The following is a 27,266-nucleotide window of genomic DNA, read 5'->3' on the forward strand; positions in this document are numbered from 1 at the left end:
TTAAGGTTTAAGATTAAAGAGTGAACCAAACGCTCCTAAAGTGCAGGTTTATTGTGCACTTTAAGATTTCAGCATTTAGCCCAACATGTTGTTCTAAAATCTAAAGTTTGACTTCTGAAAAAGTAGCAATTGACTATTTTGACTGGACGTGTGAGAAACATTGTTTTAAATTTTACAAATCAATTAAGCAATTTATTCCTATATAGTACTACTACTACTACTAATAATAATAATGACAAATTATTATTATTTTTCATAGAAATTATTAAATAATTAATAATTATTATTATGGAGTTGATAAAAATATAAATAATTAAATATTTTTAAAGAACTAAGCAATTATTAATTAAATAATTAATAAATATTTTAACAAAAATAATTATATAATTATTAGTTAATTAATTAATTAATTGCATATTAATAATTAATAATTATGCATTTTACAATTAATTAATTAAAATAATGAATAATAAAATAAATATTACTATATAATAAATAATTAAATAACATACATAGGGTTTTCAAATTGTAGCATACACAAAAGGAGAAAGCTTTTGGGGGTACTTTTTGGAAAGTTAAAAAGAAATCATGAGAAAATAACTGATGGATTAGACGTTAAGGCTGAAATTCAAAAATGCAACTGAACGCTCTAATTTCCTTTTAAAATGCATGAATGCTTTTCAAAATTCAATGTTAAGAAGCAACGAACAAATTAGGGGTATGCTTTTCAACATTCAACATTCAACTTTAACCACAAAGCCATTTGTTATTTCATGTTAATATGTGTAATAAAATATTTTTTATTAAACTTAATGTTTACATGCAAATAAAACAACATGCATTTATTTTCAAAAACTTCAATTATAAATTAAAAAGAACAATATTCAAAATCAGTATTTTATAAATCAATGGAATAAATAATTTATAAAATCCACACACACACACACACACACACACACACACACACACACACACACACACACACATATATATATATATATATATATATATATATATATATCAAAAAAGAATTTTAATTTCAAAATGTATACAAATAAAATATTCATAATAGAATAATTATTTTAATACTTAAATTTTACAAATTTTCATATGGTATATATCTTAAATTTTTATAAATTATTAATTAATATTTTAATTGCATTAAATAACAATGTTTTTATTATTTACAAAATAAAAGTATTGTTTACAAAGTATTTGAAAATATAATATAAATTGAATCTATCAAATCCATTAATCTACATTTTATATAAAAAATAATTTTTAACTTCAAAATTTTATAAAAATAAAATATTAATAATGGAATAATTATTTTAGTAATTAAAATTTATGAATTTTTATATGATATGCATTTTCAAAATTTTAATAGATTTGATATATTTTAAGTTAAGATTATATATTTTTATAAATTATTAATTGATATTTTAATTTACATTTATAATAACATATTTATTGTTTACAAAAATATAAATATTATTTATCAAACATTTAAGAATTAATTTTTTGGTTGAGTTTTTTGTTAATGTTAAAAAATAAAAGTAGTAAATTAGAAAAAATGACATAATAATTTAAATATAATAGTTGCATATGCTTTATGCCTTACACTTTAATAGATAATAAAATAATATTGGCTTTTTGCATGTATTAATTTATAAAAATCTTTATAATATTTGCCTTGGACTCTTGATTGAAGCATTATTAATAAAATTGTATAATATCTACATGTTCTATTATATTAGTTATAATATATTTCTTCATATGTATGTATATATATATATATATTTAAATATACAATTCCTATATATTTATATATTATTTATAGTTGTTTTGACATTAAACTTAATGCCATTAATATATTTATGGAATTTGTATGCATTTTCTTAGAGTATCCAAGTGTTTCCATGTTTTTTTGTCCGTACCCATGCACTTCCCAAGCGTATCCGTATCCAAGTTGCCCGATACGATACCCAATATTGATACTTTAATCCTTGGATAGAAGAGACACTTAACCAATAAGTACTTATTTTATGAAGGAAGTGAAATGCATGACTATTATTTGATACTATACCTTTCTTGGTTTCCAATGATGACAATTTGTTTCTTACTTGAGTTCCATCTTTGGATGAAATAAAGTCAACTGTCTTCTTTATGAACCCTAAAAGTGCCCATGGGCATGATGGTTTTGGTGGAAGTTTCTTCACTCATTGTTGGGATATTGTTAGAAGAGATGTTTGTAATTCCATTAGAGAAATTTTTTACACTAAATCTCTCCCTAGATATTATATTTCCATTTTATTGTATTGATCCCAAAGAATGATGCCCCTAAGAGTTTTTTGGATTACCGGCCTATAAGTTTATGCAATTTTTGCTACAAGGTTTATGCTAAATTTTTCACAAAAATGCTTTCAACTATCTTATCAAGGTTAATCTCCTTGGAGCAAGGTGCTTTTATTAAAGGAAGGAGCATTGGTGATAATATTGGCATTGTTTAGGAAATGGCTATTGAAATTACTAGAAAATCAAGGCGTGGTAATGTTATGTTCAAATTGGACATGGAAAAGACTTAAGATAGGATGAATTGGAATTTTATATTCACTATCCTTCATAAATCTGGTTTCAATAGCATATGGATTAATTTGGTGAGGCTCTGCATTTGTATGTGTTGGTTCTCTGTGATGATCAATGGTTCTCCAGAAGGATACTTTCACTCTACAAGGGGCTTGAGACAAGGTGACCCTATCTCTCCTAGTATTTTTATCCATGTTGAGAAAGTGCTAAGTAGAGGCCTTCATGCTATTTATAGAAATGCTTAGGTTCCTTACTATGCTCTTTGAAGGAGTTGTATGCCTATTTCTCATAGTCTTTTTGCAGACGATATAATGATCTTTTCTAGAGGAGAGAAATGAGGCCTTATAATCTCAAGTCTTTTCTTTCTATGTATGAAAAAGTTTCTAGTCAACTAGTAAGTAAAAAGAAATCTTGCTTTATAGTGCACTAAAAAATGCATAGTTTGACAATCAATATGATCAAGAATGTCACCAGATTTAAGTAAAAGCAATTTCCTTTTACATATCTTGGAGCTCCTATTGGTTTCGAAAGGTTGAAAATTGTTGATGTTGAGCCTTTAGTGATGAAAATTAAAAGTAAACTTGAAGAGTGGAAAGGAAAGTTACTGTCTTCAGGAGGTTGGTTGATTCTAATAAAACATGTTCTCCAATCAATGCCGATACGTATTCTTAGTGTGGTTTCACATCCTAAAGCAGTTATAAACAAAACTCATTCTATTTTTTCTAAATTTTTGTGGGGAGACACTGTTCATGGAAACAAAATGCATTGGATTGGTTGGGCCAAAATTTGTAAACTTCTTAAGGAGGGGGGTCCTGGTATCAAATCTCTTTATGATATATTAAAAGTTGTTATGCTTAAAGTATAGTTTAGACTTATTCAGAAGAGTAGCATTTGGGCTAACTTCATATATTCCAAATATGTTAAATCAACCCCTCATGTTCTTCTTTCAAAACCAAGAGTTAGTTCAAGATTTTGGAAAAATATGTTTGAATTAAAAGACACAGCTCTTCTTCATTGTCAATGGTTGAGTGGGAAAGGTGAATTTCATTTTGGTATGATAATTGGACTGATCTTTGCCCTCTTATTTTTGAATTAGATAATGAGCAGGTTCAAGATTTCAATGTCAACCAAGTTTTAAGTGTTAATGGTGATTGGTGCTTTGAGTTGATTGATTCTATTCCTCAATTCATTGTGATTTAGCTAAAAATTTGAAAGTCACTCTCAATGATGAAGATGATAAGCTCATTTGGAACATAAACCCAAATGGTGGTTTTTCTGTTTCTTTAGTTTGGAATCTCATTAGGATCCATGATAATGTTGTAAGTTGGTTTCAGTATATTTGGAAAGTGGGCCTTCCTACTAAAGTATCCATTTTTGTTTGTAAGTTGGTGCATTACCTCTTGATGATGTGATTATGAAGAAAGGGATCCGGCTAGCTTCCAAATGTTGTTGTTGCAGTGGCTTTTAAAGTATGGAGATATTATAGTGGCCACTTCAATGTTCCAATAATTTATATGTGGAGGAATCTTGCTAACAATGACTCTCAAGTTCATCATTTCTTTAAAATCCTCCCCTCGATTATAATATGGTTGATATGGAAAGAAAAATGCAGTTGAAGATTTGAAGGGAAAGGAGCCCCTGCACCAACAATCATTAGAAGGAACAACAAGTGCCTTATGAATTTAAACTTGATTCGTGCAAGCCCATCCTCTAAAAGCAACACTTTTATCTTAAATGTTCTTCATATTCCTATCAAGCATGTTAGGAGGATCACTATTCATTGGATATATTGGCAATCCTCATCTATCCTTTTGTTCAACCTAAACGTTGATGGAGCTTTTTGTGGGAATCTGGGTGTAAGCAGAGGAAGTGGTGTTGTGAGAAATGGTTCTGGTGCTTTTCTTTTTTGTTTTTGTAACTACTATGGTGATGGTATTCAATTCTTGCTGAAGATTTGGCTCTTTGCGATGGGCTTAATTTATGTCTATCTAAAGGAATATGGGAGGTAGAATTGGAGCTAGAGTGATAATAAGGCCATGTTTGATTCAATTCTCATTCTTTCTCATTCTTATGTAATGAATAATGTAGAACAGAAATCATTAAGAGTGAAGCAGTAGGAAAATAAAACCATGAAAAATTTTATGACCATCAAACTGTACACATTTTGAAAAAAAAAGTTGAAGTGATGAATCAAATCCTCAAAATCATTTTATTATTATGATGAAGCTTTATCTGGAAATTGAACCACCTTACTAGCTCTAATTTCACTAAAACTAACTATTAGAAACTGCAGATATATTAAACAGACCTAAGCTTATTTGCACAAGAGAATGGAAGTACCCCCAATCTGCTAATATAGGGGATTGTCAACAAAAAAATACTTATATAGGTGCAGCACATGTTGTCCTAAAATGACCTGTCTGATTGCAACGACTACAATGTACAACTCGTTTCACACGTCCACGGTCTTCAGCACGAACTCGCTTCTTTCTTGGACGTCCCAGTGGCCGAAGTGACTTGGGTGGGTTTATGATAATTTCAACAGTCTTGTTTTCTCCATTCTGAGACTCTGATAACTCTTTCCAGAGGCTTTTATCTGGAACAGGATGAATGGTCTGTGAGTATGTTTTGTGATATGCTGCAACTGTGAAACAACTCTCTGTGAAGCGATGAACATTCTGTCTGCAGGAGAGAAGTGCTGCAACAGCATGGGCACAGGGCAAACCATAAATCTGCCAGCCTCGACACAGATAACATCGATTGCGAATATCCACAATATTTGTTCCTTCATGAGAAATAACTTCAAGCTCAGCTTCATTCGCACGGAGCACTTGGTAGGTCCTTGCACGTTCAAGAGCCTCTGAAACACGCCTCCCAGCAGAAGGAACAAGTATTGTTGTCCACTGCATACTTGTTTCACGTCGTTCATTAAACCAAGTCATTAGCTGCCGCTGAAAAAATATTGCTACGAACCAAGCTTTTTTTCCCAAAAAATGATTTTTTTTTATAGCAAGAATGAGAGTAAATTTGGTTACAAATTTCATTCTCATTCATTTTTTCATTAATCAAAATAATATTATAAGGGTATCAATGGATTGGTTTTGGATTAGACCCCATGTAATCCAAAATCAATTTAGATGGATTGGATGGACCAACAAGTCATATTGGATTGGACTAATTTATTAGATTGGATTGGACCATCTAGTCCATTCGTAATAAAAATTTATATTAGATTGAGTTGGATTAAGCCAATATCTGGTCCATTGATATAAGGTAAGAATATAGGTGCCGATGGACTGAATTTGAGTTGAAACCAATCAATCAAAACGAATTTGAACAGATTGGACAATCTAAACATTGAATTGGGCCAGTCCAAAATGGTCCAAAATATTCATTGGATTGGATTAAACATGGTCCATTTATAATGTACTCACATTGGATTGGATCAGATTGGACCAAATTCAGTCCAATTGACACCCCTACATAGAACACTTGATGGAAAATATATATCATGGAATCATGTGGGCCCCATGTTAATAACACAATATGAAAAAGGACCAAAAAACTTAAGAAGCTTTTGTAGTTTGTTGCATTAAAAATATATATAAAAAATGAAAAGAAGCAATGTATAACATCAAAATGAATAATACAAAAAAGTATAAAATATCTATTAGTTTCATTAAATTTATTTATCAACATGTTGGAAGTCATTCATATCCATGTTTATCGACCAACTGGTTAGCAATATCAATTCTTAACATTTTCATTTTGATCACGAGCACTTAGGCTTTGTTTGTCTACTAAGAAAGGGATGAGAAAAGGGAATCTTCCCGAATGATTATCCCTTTCTTGTGTTTGTTTGTTGGTAATCAGTATTTTGGGATGAGAAACAAGAGAGATGCGGGATCAAAAGAAAACGCTAAGAAAATTGCTCGGGCTTTGTCAGAGCAAGAAGTCGATCATCTCCTCTCCCTCTCCACCACTAACCATCTTCTTCCTGTTATCAGCACCTCGACCACCTCCACCACCGCCGCCGATCATCACCACATCCTCTTGCAGCATCCCAACCATAACCTCCTCTCTGTTCGCTCATTCGCCTACTCCTCAGCAGAGGAGGCTGCTGCTGAGCGTCGCCACTGGAAGTGCCGCCTCTGTATTGAACCCCCACTCCACACCCTCCGCCGAGACCCTAATGCACCACGCCCACGTCTCGACCCTAAATCACCATTGTAGAGCATAACAGAAGAGGGAGACCGACCTTACTCCTCCCAATCGCAGCCAGACGTGGATGCAGGCGACCGACCTTCCCAAAATCAAAAGCAAAGAGAAGAGGGTCTCGACAAAGCCCACCATGCGATGGCGTAAGGTCGGTCGCCCACGTCCTGCGTCGCCGCGTTTGTCTACGACGGTGCCTCTACCACAGCCCGCCATGCGATGGTGTCGTTGGTGAAGAGCGTATTCACAACGATCAGAGAAAAAGGCATCGACAGACTCTTATCTGGAAAAAGGCGTCGTTGGTGAAGGATATTCCGCAAGTCCAGACGTTGAAAATGTTGTTAAATCCTACAACCGAAAGGATTGAACAAATCTTTAACAATATCTGGAAAATAAGATCATTCTATTCTTTTAGTTTGACCGAAGACTCTTATTATTATATTCTTTTTTCCCAACCCCATGTTTTTCCCTCAATGGCTGGAAGCTCAACCATTTTCTCCTATAAATTTTCTTGCAAAACAAACACTAGAGAGTGGAATTTCTAACAAAAATTTTCTCAGCAAACAAACACATTATAACTAACTGAGAAAATAAATTTTCCTCTTCTCATCCCATCCTTTCTCAGTCCAATTTTCTCAGCAATCAAACAAACCCTTAAGTTTAGTGTTTGTGTGCTTGATGATGCAATTGTGTTGCTATCTCTGATAGCTTCTTTATTTTCATATTTTCCGAACAATGAATCTTCTTAATCAAGTAATGTCTCTTGCCTAATGAAATTATAAAGTGTACAACATGCAATGGTTATACGCCTTTGTGTGTTAATACTGTAAGGCTTCATGTGGTTCAAAATTTGAAAACATTCCTTAAACACTCCAAAGCATCGTTCTATTGCATTACAAAATGATGAATGATGAAGGTTAAATAGTTCACAAGCATCATTTAGTCGTCGTCTCACTGTTCTATATTCTTGCAAATGATAATAATCGCCTTTAAATGGGGTGGGAAATCCTATAATGGTGGTGAAACCTAAATCCGCTACATAATATTTACATAAAATATAATAAATACAAACATATAAAATTATGCAGTTTTTTTATTAAATTTTATATTCTATATAATTAAAATTGAACATAAATGTGACATATCCATTACACAAAAATGCATCCATACTACTTGCTTACAAGGAAATTTAAAGATAAATAATTCATCTCAATATACAGACAAAAATAACCATGAACATGGTTTTCCAAAAAAAAAAAAAATCATGAGCATAATCTTATTGAATTAAGATGCATTTGATAACACTATATGCCATTAAAGGTTTCTAATAGCTTTGGAGAACATACAATGTATTAGTCCTAATAAAATCACTAAATGAGTTAAATAATTAGACAAAAGGCCTTACTTAGGAGAAGCACTAAAGGTTTCTGGATACAATCCTAATCATGTTACACTTTACAAAGATTGAATAGAGTCACAATATTGAATAGAAAAGGTAATGACCTCACTTATACATTTACTCACCAACTAGAAAAGGCAACACCGATGCATAACTGTATATAATCATTTGAGCTAGCTACTTAATTACATTGTAGTTAATCTCAGTTTGGAAAGAGTACACATACAAAATACTGTTAAGACTTATCTCAAATTCATCGGTTGTGATAACTCTTATCTCCTCATTCAACTAACAGTCTTGACCGACCAGATTAGCTTTATCTATATTTTGAAGCTTAAATTTGTATTATCATACCGTTGTAAAACAATTTTTCCAAGATGGCAATTGATATCACCCTTTTGGCATGACAAATCATTAATATTTACAACACAGAAGCTGCAAACTTCCAAATTAATGCAGCCTTTAAATTATTTTAAGTCCCTTGTCTCCACCATTCCATGTATTGGAACTATTACTGAATTGATGCTTAAGCATCATGTAGACTATTGGCTTGTTAAGACCTTTTTTTCCTTTTACTTTTTACCTTCAGTTGGCTGATTGAAGAGATCTTGTAACATAGCTATTAGAGGACCATGTGAATTGTGAAAAGTAATTAATTATATGTAAATACAATTTGTTCAAAAATTTGTTTGTATACTAGAAAAATCTGTAGACCATTACATGTTGAAGCTGATAATGAGGAAATAAAACTAACCCCTTTCAAGGGAGAGGTAGGCTTTTCCACTAAAGCAACTACTCAAATTCTGTATGAGATATGTTTGCTTACAAATTTGTACATTTTTTTTTTCACTTTACTAATCAATTCTAGAATGGAGGAATGTTGATAGGCAATGCTTTTGTTTAGGTGCTTCATGTAGGCCATTTTTTTAGAACCTACACCTCATTAAGCAGAGAAGATATCCAACAATCTGGAGCTTCATGCAACTCATAGATCTAAATGGTGAAAAGCAGGTTCATCTTCCATTTCCCTTACAATGTGTGGGAAAAAGGCCTTACTCAATATCAAGATAGAAATGGTGGAACATTTTACTATTTTTAGGGGATTGTAATGCCTGTTTCACTACCAAGGTGATAGGTGACCAGCTTTTTGTGATCATAGATCTAAATGTCTTCACTTGGTAAGTTACTAACATATAGTTGTTGTTTTTTCTTTCCTCGGTTGTGTTCTTTCATGTCTGAAATATCTTTGATGTCCACCTGAAAGTAGAAGCAAACACCAATGATTTTTCTCAAATCTTGATTGAATACCAATGGCTTTTCACCACTTTTGGGATTATTCTTGGTCAAATAGTTCTAGTCAACCCATTTGCTTCTCCCTTGGCATCAATTTTTAGTTTTACTATTTTCAAAGGAAGCGGGGACAAAAAGAAAGTCATCTTTGTTGTCACCAACAAATTGCCTAAAGGCCACAATTTTCAAATACATTCAACCAAGGGGATGCCATAGTACATTCACGTTTGATGCTGCTTGATCCTATGAATGACCAGATTTCTCAGATAAATCAATCACTAAGGACAAGTGACTGCTAATACACCTATATATGCACAAATGAAAGATGGGGTCTGTTTATGATCTTTCTCTCACCTACCACCATGTTTATGCTTCAAATCCTATCTAGCTTTTAGAAGCAAGCTCTTTAACTTCATTGATCCTGTTTTCTTTTCCTTGATGAGGCTGGTAAGTTTGTGTGCTTGAGTTCTGATGCATCAGGCAATTGTATGTGAACATCAACCCTACAAGTCAACAATTCAATGGCACGTAGCATCATTTGCCACTCAACAACATAGGAAGGGTTCTATGTAGGCATCCCCTACTTGCTTGGTGTGCTATTATTTCTACAACCTTCTCTCTTAGGATATTCAAGGACCGCAAGTCACTGGGTTTTGGCTATAAGATGGAATTTGTTATGGCATAGGACAATGGCCCTTCTCTAGACAATAGCTATGGCACACATCTGGATCTCTTCAGTCATCCAACTGAAGGTAAAAAGTAAAAGGGAAAAAGATCTTAACAAGCTAACAATCTTCATGATGCTTAACCATCAATTCAGTAATAGTTCCAATACATGGAATGGTGGAGACAAGGGACTGAAAATAATTTAAAGGCTGCATTTGGAAGTCTGCAGCTTCTGTGTTGCAAGCAATTCTGTGATAATTCTTATCTCCTCAGTCAACTAACAGTCTTTGCACTCTCAAAATCCTAGCATAGCACACTATTCATAGTTAACCATCAAAGTCTAGACTACTCTAGATAACTAAAGGATGCAAAACAATTTTGGCAGTATCATCTTTCTTCTTGGAAAAAATGGCCAATCTAGAAGGTTCAATTAGACTATCTTTTCTCTATAAATAATAGCTACCATTTTTGTTCCCTTATTTTGTTTGGCCATGGAAAGAGCAATATATTACATTATTTAAATAGGAAAATATCCATAGGACAACCAATGAAAAATAGACAAGTTAACCCTAGTCAATAATATTAGTTTCAATCATGAAGAGGGGATATATGATATTTTAACTACCCTCACCAAATTCGTCACATAAATGCTGTAGTTCTTCAACAAGAATAGTCAATGAAAATGCTTTTCACAAAACTAATGCACCTTTCTGATGAAATTCTGGATCCAAATTGTATGGACATAAAATCCAAGACTATTCTCTCATACCACACCAATTGTTCCTTATCCGGTCTTGGTGGCAAGGTTTCTAATTGGGTGAAAATTGCACTCTCTTTAACCACTTGGATCTCTATGATCATTTGAGCACTCTCTGTTTTTTCTAAATGATCATTTGAGCACTCTATGAACAAAAAACAAAGAAAAATACAAATAACTTTTCACAGAGGAGGTAACACATCCAACGCCATGTCTTCCAACAAGGAACTCGAGTAAGTTTGTAAAACGAATCTGGTCAATCCTTTGGATGAAACGTCTTAGCATCATGAAAACAACATATGTAAAATTGACACTGTAATTTTCTCATTTTCAAGTAATTACCTTAATCGATGCTGCTTTCTCTTAATGGTTATAGGACTGATATTGGTGGTCAACCTAAAAGGGGAAAACCAGAGTAAGAAGAAGAAGAAGAAGAAGAGGAGGAGGTATCCATCACATAGAGATGAAGAAGAAGACAAGAAAGAAAAAGAAGAAGAAGAAGAAGAGAGAGAGAGATTACCTTGGTTTTGAGCTCTTTGGATCGATCTTAGCTTTACCTTGTACAGAGAGAGAGGGTCGATCTTTGCTTTAGGACTTCAAAAGATCGAGATCAATCTCAACTTTACCTTGTATAGAGAGAGAGGGGGGGACGAGGGTTTAGTGACTTTAGCCGAGAGGATTCGAGTTTCAAACTTGAACAAAAGAAGAATTGGTAAGATGGGGCATGAAAAATTTTCGTGCCACAAAATATATTAGATTTTTTGCTGAGACCCAAATTTCATTTTGGGAAGAATGAGTCTTGCGGCAAGAAATGATTATCCAAACACCTATATCTCATTCATTTTTGCCCATTCTTTTTCAAAATGGGCAAGAATTAAAAGAATGAAGCCAGTGGCAGTGAATCAAACATGCCTAAATATCTAGTAGAAATCATTCTTGGAAAAATACTAATTGGAAAATACTTTTATGAAAGCACTTTTATAAAAATACTTTTATGAAAGAACTTTTACAATAACATTTTTATAAGATTACTTTTACAAAAATACTTTTATAAAAGTATTTTTACAAAAGCACTTTTAAAAAGTAATTTTATGAAAGCACTTTACAAAAGTAATTTCATAAAAGTGCTTTCATAAAAGCATTTTCTTAAAAATGCTTTCGCAAAAATACTTTTATAAAAATGCTTTCATAAGAGTACTTTAAAGGGGGTTGCCCCTTCACCTGGACTAAACTTAGGTGTTCTAAAAAAAGCTTATTGGTTAGTAGACAGAGGCCACACCAATTGGATTAGAAGTGTTAATGATCTTTTTTTTGAGAGGTGATATGAAATGGGTAATTGGGGATAGTGATACCCCACTGGGGGGGGGGGGGGAGAGTCCTGTCTAGATTTTATGTCTATCCCCTTTGTTCCTTTTATGCAATGTTTAATTATTTATGTAGTTGCCTTTCAAAAATACGTAAACGTATAATCCTTATAGAGTCCTGCAAAAATTGCCCAATAAATCAGAAAAACCAATCATATTAAACATGTTATGTAATTACCAATCACAATAAAACGTTAATAAAGTTAAATATATCACTTGTAATGTCTCGCTTTCCACTAGTTACGTTTTTGTTTTACAGTGCAGTTTTTGCACCATATATTTTGCCATATACCAATTGACCTATAAGATTACACTTGAATTTAGTGATATCTTGAGGTATGTCTTAAGCTTTATGCCTCTCTTTTGAGTTTCAACCGTTACCTCTGGCCTTTTTGAGACCTTGATGTTAACAACTACTCTTTTTAATGATGAGGGAGGGGACCATACAGAATTTCTCTTCCCACCATAAGGACTATGAATGGCTGCCAATTGGATCTTCTCAGCCACTAGATTGCCAGTCAGTTGTGTCCAGCTTTGTAGAGGAATGAAAGAGACGTCCTTTGCCTACCACTATCAGGTCTTTAACCAATTTTGGTGCTAATGATGATCTTTCTAGTTTCTTTGAGGAAAATATGCAGTGCTGCTTAAATGCTAAGGCTCAGTTTCGAAAGAGTACAAATATAAATATGTGGAGTGAAAAATTTTTATATTTTGTATTATTATATATGTATTTGCACTCTTACATATTTATATTTGTACTCCTTCCAAACTAAGCTCAGTTTGGAAGGAGTACAGATACAAATATGTAGAGTATAAAACCTTATATTTTGTATATATTTGTATTTGTACTCCTAAGGCTCAACTAGTGTAAATGCATAAGAGTGCAAATAGGCTGAATGAAAAATTCTGATTTACTTTTGCTTCAAATGCACTTTGGATCTCCTATTCACAAATTGTTGGATCTTCTTCAAATTTGACTTTGCCTTATTTGTTTGTGTGGAGTAAAATAAGAAGCAAAATGATGTTTGTGAGGAAGAGAGCTGGATGGTGTGGTCCCCATTTCATATGAAAGAGAATTGAAGTAGGTGGAAGGTGGTGGAAATTTTGCATTATTTTTGAGATGCAAAATTTGCACTCCCGTTCTCCCAATGAGTAAGAAATTTGGTTCTCTGATTCACAAAAGAGCTAATACTTAAAGGGTAAGTTTTCCAGAAAATCTATAGAACCTTCTTATATGATACCTATAAGATATGACAGTGGAAAAACTTACAATCAATGAACCAGTATGATAAAAGATCAGGTGGTATTCATCAAAATTCATAGGGTGTTTTGATTGGTCAAAGCTCTTTTGTACCATGTTTTTCCAATATCATAGATTTTTTCTTCTTATATATGTATATATTTATTATACTTTGGGCTAAAAAATATAGGTAAATTGTTGAAACCTCCACTGAAGTTTTCAAATTACAATTACCTCCCTTAAACTTTATGACAGTTGTAAGTAGACTAAAATCCTCTAACATGAGGCATGAAAATGTCCAAAATACCCATGCAATTATTTTTTGACCAAAATGTTTATTTTCAAAATTTTCTCTTCATATCAATCACACCTCAAACCCTTACTGTCTCTTTTATGAAATTGATATATTTTCCAAATTTACCCTTTATATCAATTGCTCAAAGGTAAAGCTGAAACCTTAAACATTTTATATTTTGTTGTTCATAACGTTTATATTGTTTTTTTTTTCTTGTAGAAACCAGGCTCAATAGGAACTTAATGGGTATTTTGGACATTTACATGCTTCTTATTATATAGCAGAGGATTCTAATAGAGGGAGTCTCCTTGCCACTGTTAGAAAGTTCAAGGGAGATGATGGCAATTACCAAACTTTGTGGGAGGTTTCAGCAATTTTCCCAAATATTGATCCTAATTAGTACAGTTATCCTTATCTTAATTGATATGTACAGTGTTCTGGTAGACCAACCCATATAGATTAAAGAAAGGTCTCTCTCTCTCCCCGACTGGCAACAATTTGTTTACAGAGCCATCTTAGATCGTCTTTAGGCCCCAAATCCAACCCATATGCTGAATTGGTTCAGAACCGTGCATGGATCCCATGTTTCATTGTGTTAAGGGGTCAACCTTGGAAAATTTATGTAGAATGCGTATTACAATGAACTTTTTTTTTTTTTTTAACTCAAATGTTTGTAGAATAGAAATATGAATTTTGAAATATATGAAAAACTAATCTATTCATAAACAGGTTATATAGAACAATGAATTCGGCAAGTTAAACTCCCCAAATATCTGACCAGGTGGAGATGGACTCTTTGGATTGTTTAACCATTTAGATGGAAACTCTGATCCATCCAGGCTACTGGCAGTTTCTCATTTTAGTTTCCAGATTATATTCAAAACAGAAATTTAATTATGGATCGAAAATCCCTCCAGAGACATTCATCCAAATTGACAAAGCATCATTAATTTCCCCAACTATCTACCATTAATGGTTCCCACCTCTTTGATTTGGTTGAAGGGTTGAATGAAGTTGAAGAGACCCTTTATATATGGTGGGGTCTGGGGACCAACCGACTAAAGATCCCACCATGTAATCTCTAGTCAGACTTTCTAACGCACTAAGAAAGTGGCTCAGTTAGTTTCCTAGCTCATGCGCGCTAAAAGCAAGACAGTATTACTGTAATAGAAGACAGAAGAAGTGACAGAGAAGCTATCATCAGTACAGTAGGCACCCTGTTCTTGGTTCTTGCTCACCAACCAACTATTGAAAATTAAGTACAACACAATACTTAATAACTGAAAAGGAAGTTGGAACATTCTCCAAAACAAAAGACAAAATAAAAACAAAACCGGAAGAACATATATAGTCTCCATTAAAAGACGACAGACATTTAGCATTAATTCAAACGTTCCATGCAAATTAAGGACTCTCAAAGGGGTACCCAAGAGCCCAAGAATCAAGACCATCACACGTAAATACATCGACGAGGCGACGACAAGAAGATAGCATCTTATTTAATTAAGACACCTAATTTCGTTGATAAGTTCTTGCTCACAATATATTTGCACCAATACTCAAAGTTTATTATTACTATCACACTCCTCTTATTTGTAAGGAGAGTGATAACTTGACTGGCCAATTTGAAGCCATTCTCATGGAACGTAGCCACCATGACCTCTTCCTGCACCACTTCCACTTCCATATCCGACTCCATGTTCCCCACCTGCTCCATAACCAGCACCACCTCCGGAGCCACCGCCACCACCGCCGCCATAACCAGCATCATGTTCACCACCAGCTCCATATCCTGAACCTCCACCAGCTCCACTACCACTACCGTGGCCAACTCCATGCTCTCCTCCTGCACCATAGCCAATGCCACCACCTCCCCCACTTCCTCCACCACCTCCATTGCCACCACCATGTTTACTTCCAATGCCATAGCCAGTTCCTCCGGTATTACCGTAATCATCACCACCGCCATTACCACCACCATTGCCATAACCACCTCCATGTTCTCCTGAACCATAGCCACCACTATTGTATCCACCACCATGCTCTCCACCGCCACCGGCACCATAGCCAGCACCACCACCATTGCCGCTACCACTGCCATAGCCACTACCGTGTTCTCCTCCAGCACCATAGCCAGAACCACCACCAGATCCTCCACCACCTCCATAACCCCCGCCGTTCTCTCCACCAGCACCATAGCCACCACCACCACCACTCCCACTACCACTACCATACCCACTCCCATGTTCTGCTCCACCACTATAGCCACCATAGTAAGGTATATAGCCTCCATGCTCTCCACCGGCACCATAGCCAACCCCACCACCACTACCACCACCACCACCATAACCCCCACCATGTTCTCCTCCAGCGCCATAGCCAATGCCACCACCACTACCACTTCCACTGCCGTAGCCGGCACCTCCTTCTCCTCCAGCACCATAGCCAACCCCACCACCACTACCACCACCACCACCATGACCTCCGCCATGTTCTCCTCCAGCACCATAGCCAATGCCACCACCACTACCACTTCCACTACCATAACCGGCACCATGTTCTCCTCCAGCACCATAGCCAGCACCACCACCACCACCACTACCACCACCGCCACCACCACCATAGCCACCTCCATGTTCTCCACCAGCGCCATAACCAGCACCTCCACCTCCACCTCCACCACTACCATACCCTACACCATAACCAGGAAAACCATGTTCTCCCACGCCGGCTCCGTAGCCAGCACCACTGCCAGAGCCTCCACCACCCCCATAGCCTCCTGGAACTCCTCCCCCATAACCAGCACCACCTCCGCCACCGTAGCCCAAGCCACCACCAATGCCATGGCCATTGCCATAGCCAGGATAGCCTGCTCCTTCCTCGAAAGTAAGGAGGGCTCTAGCAGCAGAACATATGCCTACACATAACAAAACAAAGAAAATAACGCTGAAAATTCTACACGTAGCCATAGAAGATGTCTTTAAGTTACAAAACCATGGAATGCGAAAGAAAGACAGGTTCGGTATTTATAAGGAAATATAGGGGGTCCAATACCGCGTTGTTGGCTCCGGACGGGAGTGGTTGAGGCACATGCAGATGGAGATTGTGCTCCCCACTTGTGGCCCAATACTACCAACACACACAATATTCCCCAACTCACGATAGTATACTTACTAAGTGTGATTTTGCTGTCGTCCATATAGGATCTCCATTTTCTTTTTATGCCCAAAGTTTCCATAGCATAGGCCCATCTTTTCCTTGTTATCTAGTTGGTGATTGATGGGGACTTTAGTTGGACCCCGTTCACACTAAAATTTTCTATCTGGATTATGTAACAAGAGGCACTCATGTTTTTATCTCTTAAGCTCATTTTGGAATCAGTACAAATGCAAATATGTACAGAGTAAATATATACAAAATATAAGATTTTACATTCTACATATTTACATTTATACTCCTTCCAAAACTCAGCCTTACTTTCAATGGCAATAATATGTAATTAAATCATGGCTTTGTTGCCCTCTTTGCATCACAGCCCATTTAAATATATATGGGATAAGAATATTTGCTATGAAAAAATATGGGGCCAGATTCATGTGGTCATAGCCCCTTCTCCAATAACACCTATGCCGTGTCTCTTCCCAATTTCTGATATCGTAAAAAAATGATGATTCAAGAGTTTGAGACAACCGTTGCCTAGCAGAATTTGGATTTTTTATTTTCATATAACATAGATGTTAGCAAACATGATTTATGATTTTTCATCCATTTTTAAAAGAATTACACAAATGAAAACGTTACTACATTATGATACAGAAAAACCTTAGAACCAATCAACTGGTATCATGATTTCATGAAATTAAGTGATAATTAGGGTGGTTTTCATCAGGATTCACAGTGAATTTTGATTGGTCAATGTTCTTTCGGCATCATGCATTTTCTCATATAGTGTTTGTGGTTTTCAGCGCAAAGTGGCTGATAGGATGGGTTGGGGCACCGAGGTAGAAAAAGTAAATGGGAAAATCTAGATGATCATAGTATTGGGCCAACCATTTCCCACCACATCATTTTAAGTCCTGTTCTTATTGGGCCAATCAGTCTAAATGGTCATAGAATTGAGATACTCCATGATGATTGGCCCAAATTCAATATTGCCAGTAGTTGTTGGACTACTCTGGCAGAATCCGACGTTTGTGGGGAGAAATGCATATACTTTCACTGCAGGACTCGGGCCTGTAACAACTAACACTTCATCAATATTTTTTTGGGTAAAAATAAAGCATGCCCAGCTCTTCCTCTCCCACTATTATTTTACTTGATTTGCAATGGAATCATCTTTGGTCACAGAAGTACTTATCTCCATCAGTCATACTGTTTTTATGGCGTTGTACACACAATATTCTATCTACGGCTGAGCTGTTATGGAAGCACAATATCCATATTGATATAAGCTGTCCGTTCTGTAATCATTCACAAGACACTATTATATTGTGCACTCCTTATTGTTATGTTCAGCGGTTCAAACAATTTGGCTTGGGTCATGTTTGAATTTCAGAATTGATGATTTGCTAATTACAGATATACCGACGCTTCTCTATTGTTGGTGGCAGCGAGATCTCGACTCAATTATTTGATGGATTGTTATCTATTTCAAGGTGGAATTATTATGAAGCATGGGTGTTTTTTTTTAACAATTGAAAGAGCATCGCCTTCAAAAATAATATGTGTAAATTTAAAGGAATCAACAAGAAGTATGGGTGTTTTTTTTTTTGGATTTTAAGAGGGGGGAAAGTTGGTCAATGGGATTCCCATTGACCAAGAAACCTATGTTCTTTTTTCAGATATATGTGGGGACTAGGGAAAGTTTATTTTTCTGGGTATCACTTACCCGAAAAAGTGGATAAATAATTTTCCCACCCGGGAGAAAGTCACTAACACTTGAATGGGACAAAAATGCCCCTTTAAATAATGAATTTTTATAGTTAAAATGGTCATTACCTTATTTATATGGGAAATAAAAGAACACGAGTAAATTCACCTACCCGAGTAAGTCTTTCCTAGGAAACACTTACCCAAGTAATTAAGTGCATTTACCTGTATAAATAACTTACTAAAAAGCGAATAGGGCCTTATTATTGTGTACAACCAGCCTGGCTGCAGCATCAATATTGACCTTGACATATCCGTGGGGTGTAAGGCTATTATTTTTAACTTTCTCTTTGAAAAGGTAGATAAAGTTGATCTCTACCAGGTTACAGAGGCAGCATGAAAAGGTATTGTAAGTTTTCTCAAGCATCCAAATTACCCATATCTCAGTTGTTGCCGCAAGATTGAGGAATGGTGCCTTGTATTAAAAAAGGATAGGTTAAGCATGACAATGGTAGGGATGGAAAATTTCCCCATCCTTGCTAGGTACTTGGCATTCCTGACCCCCATCGGGTTGGGGATGGAGATTAATTTGGCAGGGAGGGGATGGAAATAAGGATTAATAGGGATCCCTGATTGGGGATTCAGGATGGAGATAGGATATATATCAAAATATATTTAAAATATTATTTATATTTTTTAAATTTTCCTTTATTTTAAGTATTTTTTTCCAAAAATACTATTAATTAATTTTTTTGGGGGATACACATCCTCGCAAAGAACCCATCTCCATTGGGGATCAATGATGGATGACAACTTTTATTTCTAGGTGGATTGGGGTTGGGGATGGGGAATATGATTCTTGCCCTGTTGCAATTCCTAGGCAGGGGTATTTTCAACATATATTTATTTTCAATTGTATCGGAATTAGGAAACCTAATTTTATGATATCTTGTTTGCTAGGGTTCTATATTGTTGAATTGAGAATAGTGGAAGGCACAAAAAAATGTTGAACTCCACAAAATTGGTGAAAAGTATGTATTGTCACATCCATATGAGAATCACTCCAGCTAGAATGATTAGAGTTTATCTCTCTTGGAGCAAGAAATGCCAATTTGATGTTTTGACAAATAGTCTCTCATGGGGGTGTTAATTGGACCAGATTTGGTCCAATCCGATCTGGTCCAATATGAATCCATTACAAATAGATAATGTTCGATCAAATCTGATAAATACTTTGAACAAATCCAATTCAATATTTGGACCATTCAGTCTGTTCAATTTGGTTTTAATTTAGGTTGGTTCCAACCCAAACCTGACCCATTGATACCTGTTTCTATCAATGGATAAGATATTGTTTCAATCTGACCCAATCCAATATAAATTCATTAGGGATGGACCAGGTCTAATCCAATCCAAATTGATTTTGATTTGGATAGGTTCTAACCCGAATCTGATCCATTGACCCCCTACTCGCACATATGTTTTTTTTAAGGTATATATTTTTAATTATGAGCAGCCACAGATAACAGTCGTATGTAAGAATTTCATATTTCCCAAAAGTTGGTACCCATAGAACAAATATGACCTTGTGGGGGGCGAGATGTCAACTGCAAACCATACCTCCAATGCTTTAGGATCTGCTGGTTACCTTTTAGCAATGTGTTTGACACCTTCCTGTGTGTAAAAACAAACTACTGCATAAGGCGCATGTCTATTGAAGATCCAACAATCAATCGCAGATTCATAGCTTGCACTGCTATGTATCACTTGCTACGTAGCCAATCACAAGTTAACACACCATTGCACTGCTATGTGAGGAGTCAACTTATTTATAATATGAAAAGTTTGAACTATCAAAGTTGTCAATGACGCTCCAGAAATCACTCTGTAGTAGGGGTGTTAATAGACCAGTCCAGACCTAATGGTCCAAATATTGAATTGGATTATACTTGGTCCATGTATAATGGATTTATATTAGATTGGGTCGAATTAAATTAATAGTTGGTTTGATGATAGAAGATAAGAATACATGTATTAATGGATCACGTTTGGATTGAGTTAGGTTAAGGGCCAACCTTATTAACCCTAACTTTGACCCAAACTAATATCAAAACCCAAATTTACCCACCAATACATGGGATGAATCAATTTTATTCTTCTATAAAAGTCTAAAGAAACCGTTTCTCCTTTCCATGGGTTATTAGGTTTTTCTCTATTCTTTTATTAATTTAATGTAGATTTGTTTCATGGATTCTTTTAGTTCAATAATAAGAGTCACTTGACATGAGCCTTTGGTTATTTTCATCAATTCAATTCTAAAATTGTTTTTTAAATTGGTTATAGGTTTAAAGTTAATCACATTTTTTGGCTATATAAAAAGGAACAAGTTTGAAACTCAATAACTAAAAAGGAAAAGAAAATGATTTTTTTAACTATTTTATATGTAAATAATTAGAAATATATAAAAACTTTGGTGAATCAATGTTTTTCCCTTAAAAATACATTTTTGAAAGGGCAAATTTCTTAAACTATCCTCAAGGTTTAGAAAATTGACTAATTATACCCCATTGTTTTAGTATTGTCTTAAAGTACCTTACTGTTTATGACAATTAACTAAGGAGGCGTTTGGCAAGTCTTTTTAGGAAGATCTTCTAAAAGCTCAAGCCCTTAAAAGACTGATGAGCTTTCATAGATAGATCTTTGAAGACCAAAGACTCTTTGGTTTCAATTTTTTCACAAAGATCTTCTTAAAAGCTAGAAATACCAAAAGACCGTTTGGCAAGTATACTTGTCGGTCCCTCTCATATATATGTTAAGTGCAATGTTTTAAAAAGTGACTCGAAAATGGAACTGTTTTGGTCACTGATTTCTGGGTCAATGGTCTGATCGTCCGGTTCGAACGGACAACCCGTTCTGATAGGAAAATTAAAAAATTAAAAAATGATTAAAAAATAAAAAATGATCAAAACCGTTGAACGGGTCGATGGGTCGACGGTTCAATCACCCGGGTCAACAGTTTTTTACCAGATTCCGGGTTAGGCAAAAACAGAACCAATTGCCTGGATGGTTCCTAGGCCGAACGGTTCGATTGTCCGGGTCAATGGCGGTTCAAAAACATTGGTTAAATGTTATGTGCGGGACCCAATAACACATTCAAACATGCAAATATTACCTGTTCATGGGCCGGGTAGCCCGATGGCCCGACCCGCACCCCAGTCAGGCTTGAACATGTAACTAGGCCCGTGGGCTTGACTCGGGCCCAAAACAGCAAGCTCGATTATGTTTCGGGCTGGGCTCGAGATTTGTCAAAAAAGACCAACCAAGCCCGACTTAACCCAACTTAATATTATATATTTTATAAAATATATAATATTATTTTATATATTATATAAAATATATAATATTTATTAGAATATATTTTAATAATTTAATATATACATTTTTTTATTTTTTATTTTTATAACTTCTCTCTCTATTCAGCCGCTTCAGCAATAGTAGCGGCATTAACTAGATTTCGGGCTCAGGCCCAGGCCCAGACTTTAGGCTTTTTATGAGGGCCGTGCTCGGGCCAAAGTTGTAGGCCCAATGGCCGGGCCCGAGCTGGCCTGGAATAAGTCTACCCACAAATAGGTCCGGAATGCTCAAAAACCCATCAAATTTTAACCAAAATTCCCTCATGTTTCCATCTTTCCTTCAATTTGAGCCAACTTTCCTAAAATTTTAAAACACCCCTAAATTTTACTAAAATTACCAATACCTTAATATAAAAACTTTTTTAATTTCAACTAATGTACTGTTCATCTTCTTCTCGACACAGAGAGGCGGAACGGTGTGCCTCGATCTCTACTCTCCTCCTCTCTAGTTTTTTTCTTTTTATTTTTTATCTCTCCCACTCTTTTCTCGATCATCCCTCTCTCCCCCATTTCTCTCTCTCCCTTGCTTTCGTCACCGCCGCTGCAAATTGCAACGGCGGGAGATCTGAACCCTGCTCCTACCCTTCCGCCGATCTCTTGCTCTCTCTCTCTCTATTTTTTTTCTCTTCTTCTTCTTCTTCTTTCCCCCATTTCTCTCTTTCCCTTCGTTTCGTTACCGCCGCTACAACGGCGGTAGATCTAAACCCAGCGATAAATCCCCATTTCTCTTTCTCCCTTTCGCTGATCTGTCGCTCTCTCTCTATATATTTTTCTCTTCTTCTTCGTCTAACATTCCCTCCCCTGTTCTGTCATTGCTGCTGCAACGAATTGCAGCGACGAATTGGGTAGAAATCACCTCTTCCGAACCATTTCCTTCCTCTTCTCTCTCCTGCAGAAGCAACTCGTTTCAATTACCACATACATCGGGAAGCTCAAAGCTCAAAAAGACTATAAGCTTCATGTGGAGCTTATCAAATCTACACCATTCTAGTTTTTATGGTCTTTTTAGAATTTTGTCTTTCCAATCTGACGGACTTTTACTAGCCAAACAAAAAGAAGACTGTTTTTGGTCTGCTGAGCTTTTAAAAGCCCGTAAGATCTTTCAAAAAATATTTGTCAAACAGGGCTTAAATCTTCTTATCGTCACTAATGATTGAAAAAACACTCTTCTTAAATTTTCGAAATGAAACTTTTGGAACTTTATTAAAGTAATGAGAACTTCAAAAAAGAATTGTCTGAATATGTTGGAGATACGACGAACCAATTCGAGCAAAACTCGTCTCTTGCAACTAGAAACCTTCAGAAGGTGTCGGAAACGATGGCCGGAAGAAGAATGATGGATTGCCAAAGCTGTTTCAAAGCTGTAACACTGTTGAGCAGTTGAACCTCGCCGACTGCCCTTTAAGTCGTAACACTGCGACGCCATAGGTGGAGGCTACGGTGTTGAAAAAGAACCCGACCGATCATGTTGACGGCTTCATCAGCTTCTGTGTCCCCTGGCAACGACTCCATGGTGTTGAAAGAGAAGACATCAGGAAAGGAACTACTAAAAAGACAGCATAAATTAAAGTGGCGAAAGACAGAAGTTCTCGACTCTTGACAATGTTCTTTAACGGTCACCTCCTTGGTGTCGGACTATAAAAAACGTAAATCATAGACAACCATCAACTGAATCCAATCAGCCAAAGAGTAGAAAGCGATTTGTTACAGGACCAAAAGGAGAAGATCGAATGCGGTGATCGATGACAACCGATAAAAACAGAGAAGAGCATGATCATCCCACACCAACCTCCATTCCAACTTAGAACTATGCCCCCCCTCCCCCCCTCTTCTCTCTCTTTCTCTCTCTCCCTCTCTCTCATGTTCATGTTTGGGTTTTATGCCCATCACTACCCACCATGCTCCATAGTCACGGAGTATTCGTTTGCATTTCTTGTGGGGTGTGTTGCTCTGGCTCCGACAATTGAAGGCTAGCTACCACCATACAATTGAATTATCACTTGCAAAACACTTTCTCACGCCAAAAGCTACAACTGTATCAGCTTCAATCTTCCATTCTAACAGAGATATTACTAATATCACCTCGGGACAGATAGCCCAGGCTCCAACAATGGATCTATTGGGAGTTGTCTGTGTCTGACTTCCATTGTCTGAGAAGCAAGACAAATGTCAAGAGTCGGGATCTTCTGTACATTTTTGTTGCTCTACAGTTGTCTTAAACTTTAATTTATTCTGTACTTTTTGTAGTTCCTGGCCTAAGAACATGAAAGCCAACTTGTGGTGGCGAAAGATAGCAGCAGAAACTAAAGACGGTGCAGGAGGCGATGGCATCGGCACCGGATAACAGGCAGAGAATATATGTGATATACGTGAAGAAAGGGACTACAAAGAGAATGTACAAGTGGGTTGTCTTCGATTTCTTTGGAGTGTCTACTTTCGAGCTTTGGTTTCGGGAAAGTGGTGGAAGCCATGGATAAGGTGTGATACTGGCCGGATACGTGGAGTTGGTGGAGGAGGAGGATCAAATGTTTGAGACAGTGTTGTAATTATCAAAGGGCATTTTAGGTATAATTTAAAATTAAATTAAATATGTGAAGTGACATGTAAACAGTTTATGGCAGAGACTTAGCGGAAGTGTGTAACAATTGTCAGAAATAAGAATATAATTAGTCAATTACCTAAATTTTAGGAATAGTTTAAGAAATTTGTCCTTTTTAAAAATCGTGCATTATTGTACGGGTCACCGCTCATATATAATAGAAAGAGAAAAGACATAGAGGGGATGATGGGTCCTTTCATCGCAAAGCTCACATGTGTCTTTTCCTATTCTAATTTCTCATATGTGTATATATTTATACCATTACTCTCTTTCTCTATCTAACATACACACCACAATAGTTTATAGCATGCATTTCCTTTTTTATTAAATCTCTCTTTTCCTCTTAAATCTCTTTTAATCCTTATGAATCTTTATTGTCTCTCATAAAATTTATATATCATAGCTTTAACCCTAAGTAGTCAAAACCTAAATTTGCCCATCAATACATGGGGGTGAATCAATTTCCTTCTTATATAACAATTTAAAAAATCATTTTTCCTTTCTATAGGTTATTAGATTTTTCTTTATTCTTTTATTAATTTAATATAGATTTGTTTCATGGATTCTTCTGGTTCAACAATAAAAAGCATTTAAAATAAGGTTTTGATTATCTTCATCAGTTCAAATTTTTAAATTGCTTTTTAACTTGGTTATTGATTTCATGTTAAACAAATTTTTTTGACTATATAATTTAAAATAAATAATTAAAAAGAAAAAAATAATTTTCTACTATTTTATATGTAAAAAATACAAAATAGATAACAATTTCAGTCTTCAATTTTCCCTTAAAAGTATATTTTTAAAAAGCAACCCGGTGTACCGCATGGCCACCTCTAGTAAAAATGTAGTAATAAGGATTAATCAATAAGAAATTCATCAGCGAAATCTGTCTGCATATTGTCCATATATAGAGGAATGTTATTTGGTCTACGTATAATGTATGTTCTTAATTAAATAGCTAATTGAACACAAATCAGAAAAAAACATTAATTAACTAATATACCTAATTCAAATGTTACAAAAATTGGTTTATTGACTAGCGTTGTATATGGTTGATTGGAAAGAGTGAATTTCGTAGGAATCTTCACAAACAAATGCAGACGTAACGTGTGATGTATTCTTCTTTATATGCAGTTTGCACTGGTTTTGAGGTGACAGCATATTGTATCATTGTATGTGGACTCGCCAAAGGATTAATGGAGACAAGGACAATCAAGTAATTGTTCCGAAGTTTCAAACTCCATCAGTCGACACATTTCATCTGCTCAGTATGACATCATGAACAAATTGATTTAGGTTACGCATATAAAATGTATCAACCTAGCTAAGAAGGTTGCAACCGTTGCATTGAGAAAAGAGACGCTTAAACTCTCTGTATTGGATTTGCACAAAATGTAAAGCAGAAAGACTGGTTGTTGTTGATAATGCTGCGACCTGCGAGGCCATCATTTAGTTTTAATAAAATACTTCCGCCAGGACACCCTTTTAAACATGTTGATGTTTTAAAAAAGCGAGCTTTTGCCACCGTTTTTGGGTCAGCAGTTCAATCCCTACTTCTAGTCTTTTTAAAAACGAACCGATGACCGAATCAGTCAGGGGTCCGGTTACCAGTTCGAACGGTCCAACCATTTGATTCGAATGGTTGGTCTGTTCTGACAAAAAATAAAAAAAATTAAAAAATTAGAAGACGGTCAAAATGGGTCGAACGGTTAATCGGTTAATTCAGCGGTTTGCTGATCAAAATCAACGATTTTGAAGGAAAAAGCAGCTTTGGAGGAAAATGGAACTGGTCAGGTGACCGGTTCCTGGTTTTTCCGGTCCGACTATCCGGTCTGGTCCGGTTTTGAAAACAATGGAATACATTAGTCTATGTCAATTTAAAAAATAAAAAAAAATGGGATAAGTGGACTGTACTCCCCTAAAAATTTTAGTTCCACTCCAAGGGTGGATTGAACGGTTTTTCTTTTCTTTTTCTTTCTTTTTTAAGATAAAAGTAATATATTAATAGAAAGAACAAAATACAAAGTTTTGTACAGAGGGAATAAAAAGGAGGATATTGAGATAACAAAATATGATCTGCATAATGTGTTTACTCCATTTTGCTATTTCATGTGCAAGAAAATTATACCTCATATTGATAGCTAGAAACTGAGCTAAAGAAAGAAAAAAGATTGGTCGTTGATTTTAAAAGTCCCAGAGTTGACCAATGTAAGGAAGTTCTTATTCTTGAGTGCATTAACAACTAGTTTAGAGTCTGAGCATATCAAAATATTGGACTTCTCCAGTTGACGAGCATGAGAGATTCCTTGAAAGATAGCAAAAAGTTACATTTTCTGCTTCCTGTAATTCGCAAACGGACTGAACGGTTAAAACCCCTAAAAAATTTGAAATTAAAAGAATCATCCAGAAACCATTGTCTAGGTCGATAGTTTGGTTGTTTGGGCCAATGGGTTGTTGATCAAGTGAATGGTTTTTGGGCAAGAAAGTGTACGTTTTGGGGTAAAAATGGAACCAGTCTCTAGGCTGAACGGTTCAACCATCCAAGCCAATGATAGTTCAAAAACCATAAAACA

General features: G+C 35.5%; 2 protein-coding genes across 2 annotated transcripts; both read right to left on the reverse strand.

Annotated features, from left to right (window-relative positions):
• Nucleotides 1-4,967: 4,967 nt before the first annotated feature.
• On the reverse strand, nt 4,968-6,657 carry LOC148880822 (uncharacterized). Its single transcript, XM_088977276.1, has 2 exons — nt 6,574-6,657; nt 4,968-5,489 (listed from the first exon to the last, which is right to left on the reverse strand). The coding sequence occupies exons 1-2, from the start codon at nt 6,655-6,657 to the stop codon at nt 4,968-4,970; spliced, it is 606 nt and encodes a 201-aa protein (XP_088833402.1).
• An 8,477-nt stretch (nt 6,658-15,134) lies between these two features.
• Nucleotides 15,135-16,820, reverse strand: LOC148880823 (uncharacterized). The gene has a single exon (XM_088962873.1). It carries the CDS (start codon nt 16,779-16,781, stop codon nt 15,450-15,452), a length of 1,332 nt encoding a protein of 443 aa, XP_088818999.1. The 5' UTR covers nt 16,782-16,820; the 3' UTR covers nt 15,135-15,449.
• Nucleotides 16,821-27,266: the final 10,446 nt, after the last annotated feature.

The sequence above is a fragment of the Nelumbo lutea genome, chromosome 1 (assembly GCF_056320005.1).
Source record: "Nelumbo lutea isolate HS-2025 chromosome 1, American lotus-T2T, whole genome shotgun sequence".
Lineage (NCBI taxonomy): Eukaryota > Viridiplantae > Streptophyta > Magnoliopsida > Proteales > Nelumbonaceae > Nelumbo > Nelumbo lutea.

Bases quoted from the DNA above. Each gene is read 5' to 3' on its own strand.
- LOC148880823 (XM_088962873.1), bottom strand. From the start codon at position 16,781: ATGGCTACGTGTAGAATTTTCAGCGTTATTTTCTTTGTTTTGTTATGT.
- LOC148880822 (XM_088977276.1), bottom strand. From the start codon at position 6,657: ATGGTTGGGATGCTGCAAGAGGATGTGGTGATGATCGGCGGCGGTGGT. The intron at 5,490-6,573 runs GTTAGTGGTGGA...ACAAGTATGCAG, and splicing joins CTGATAACAGGAAGAAGATG to TGGACAACAATACTTGTTCC.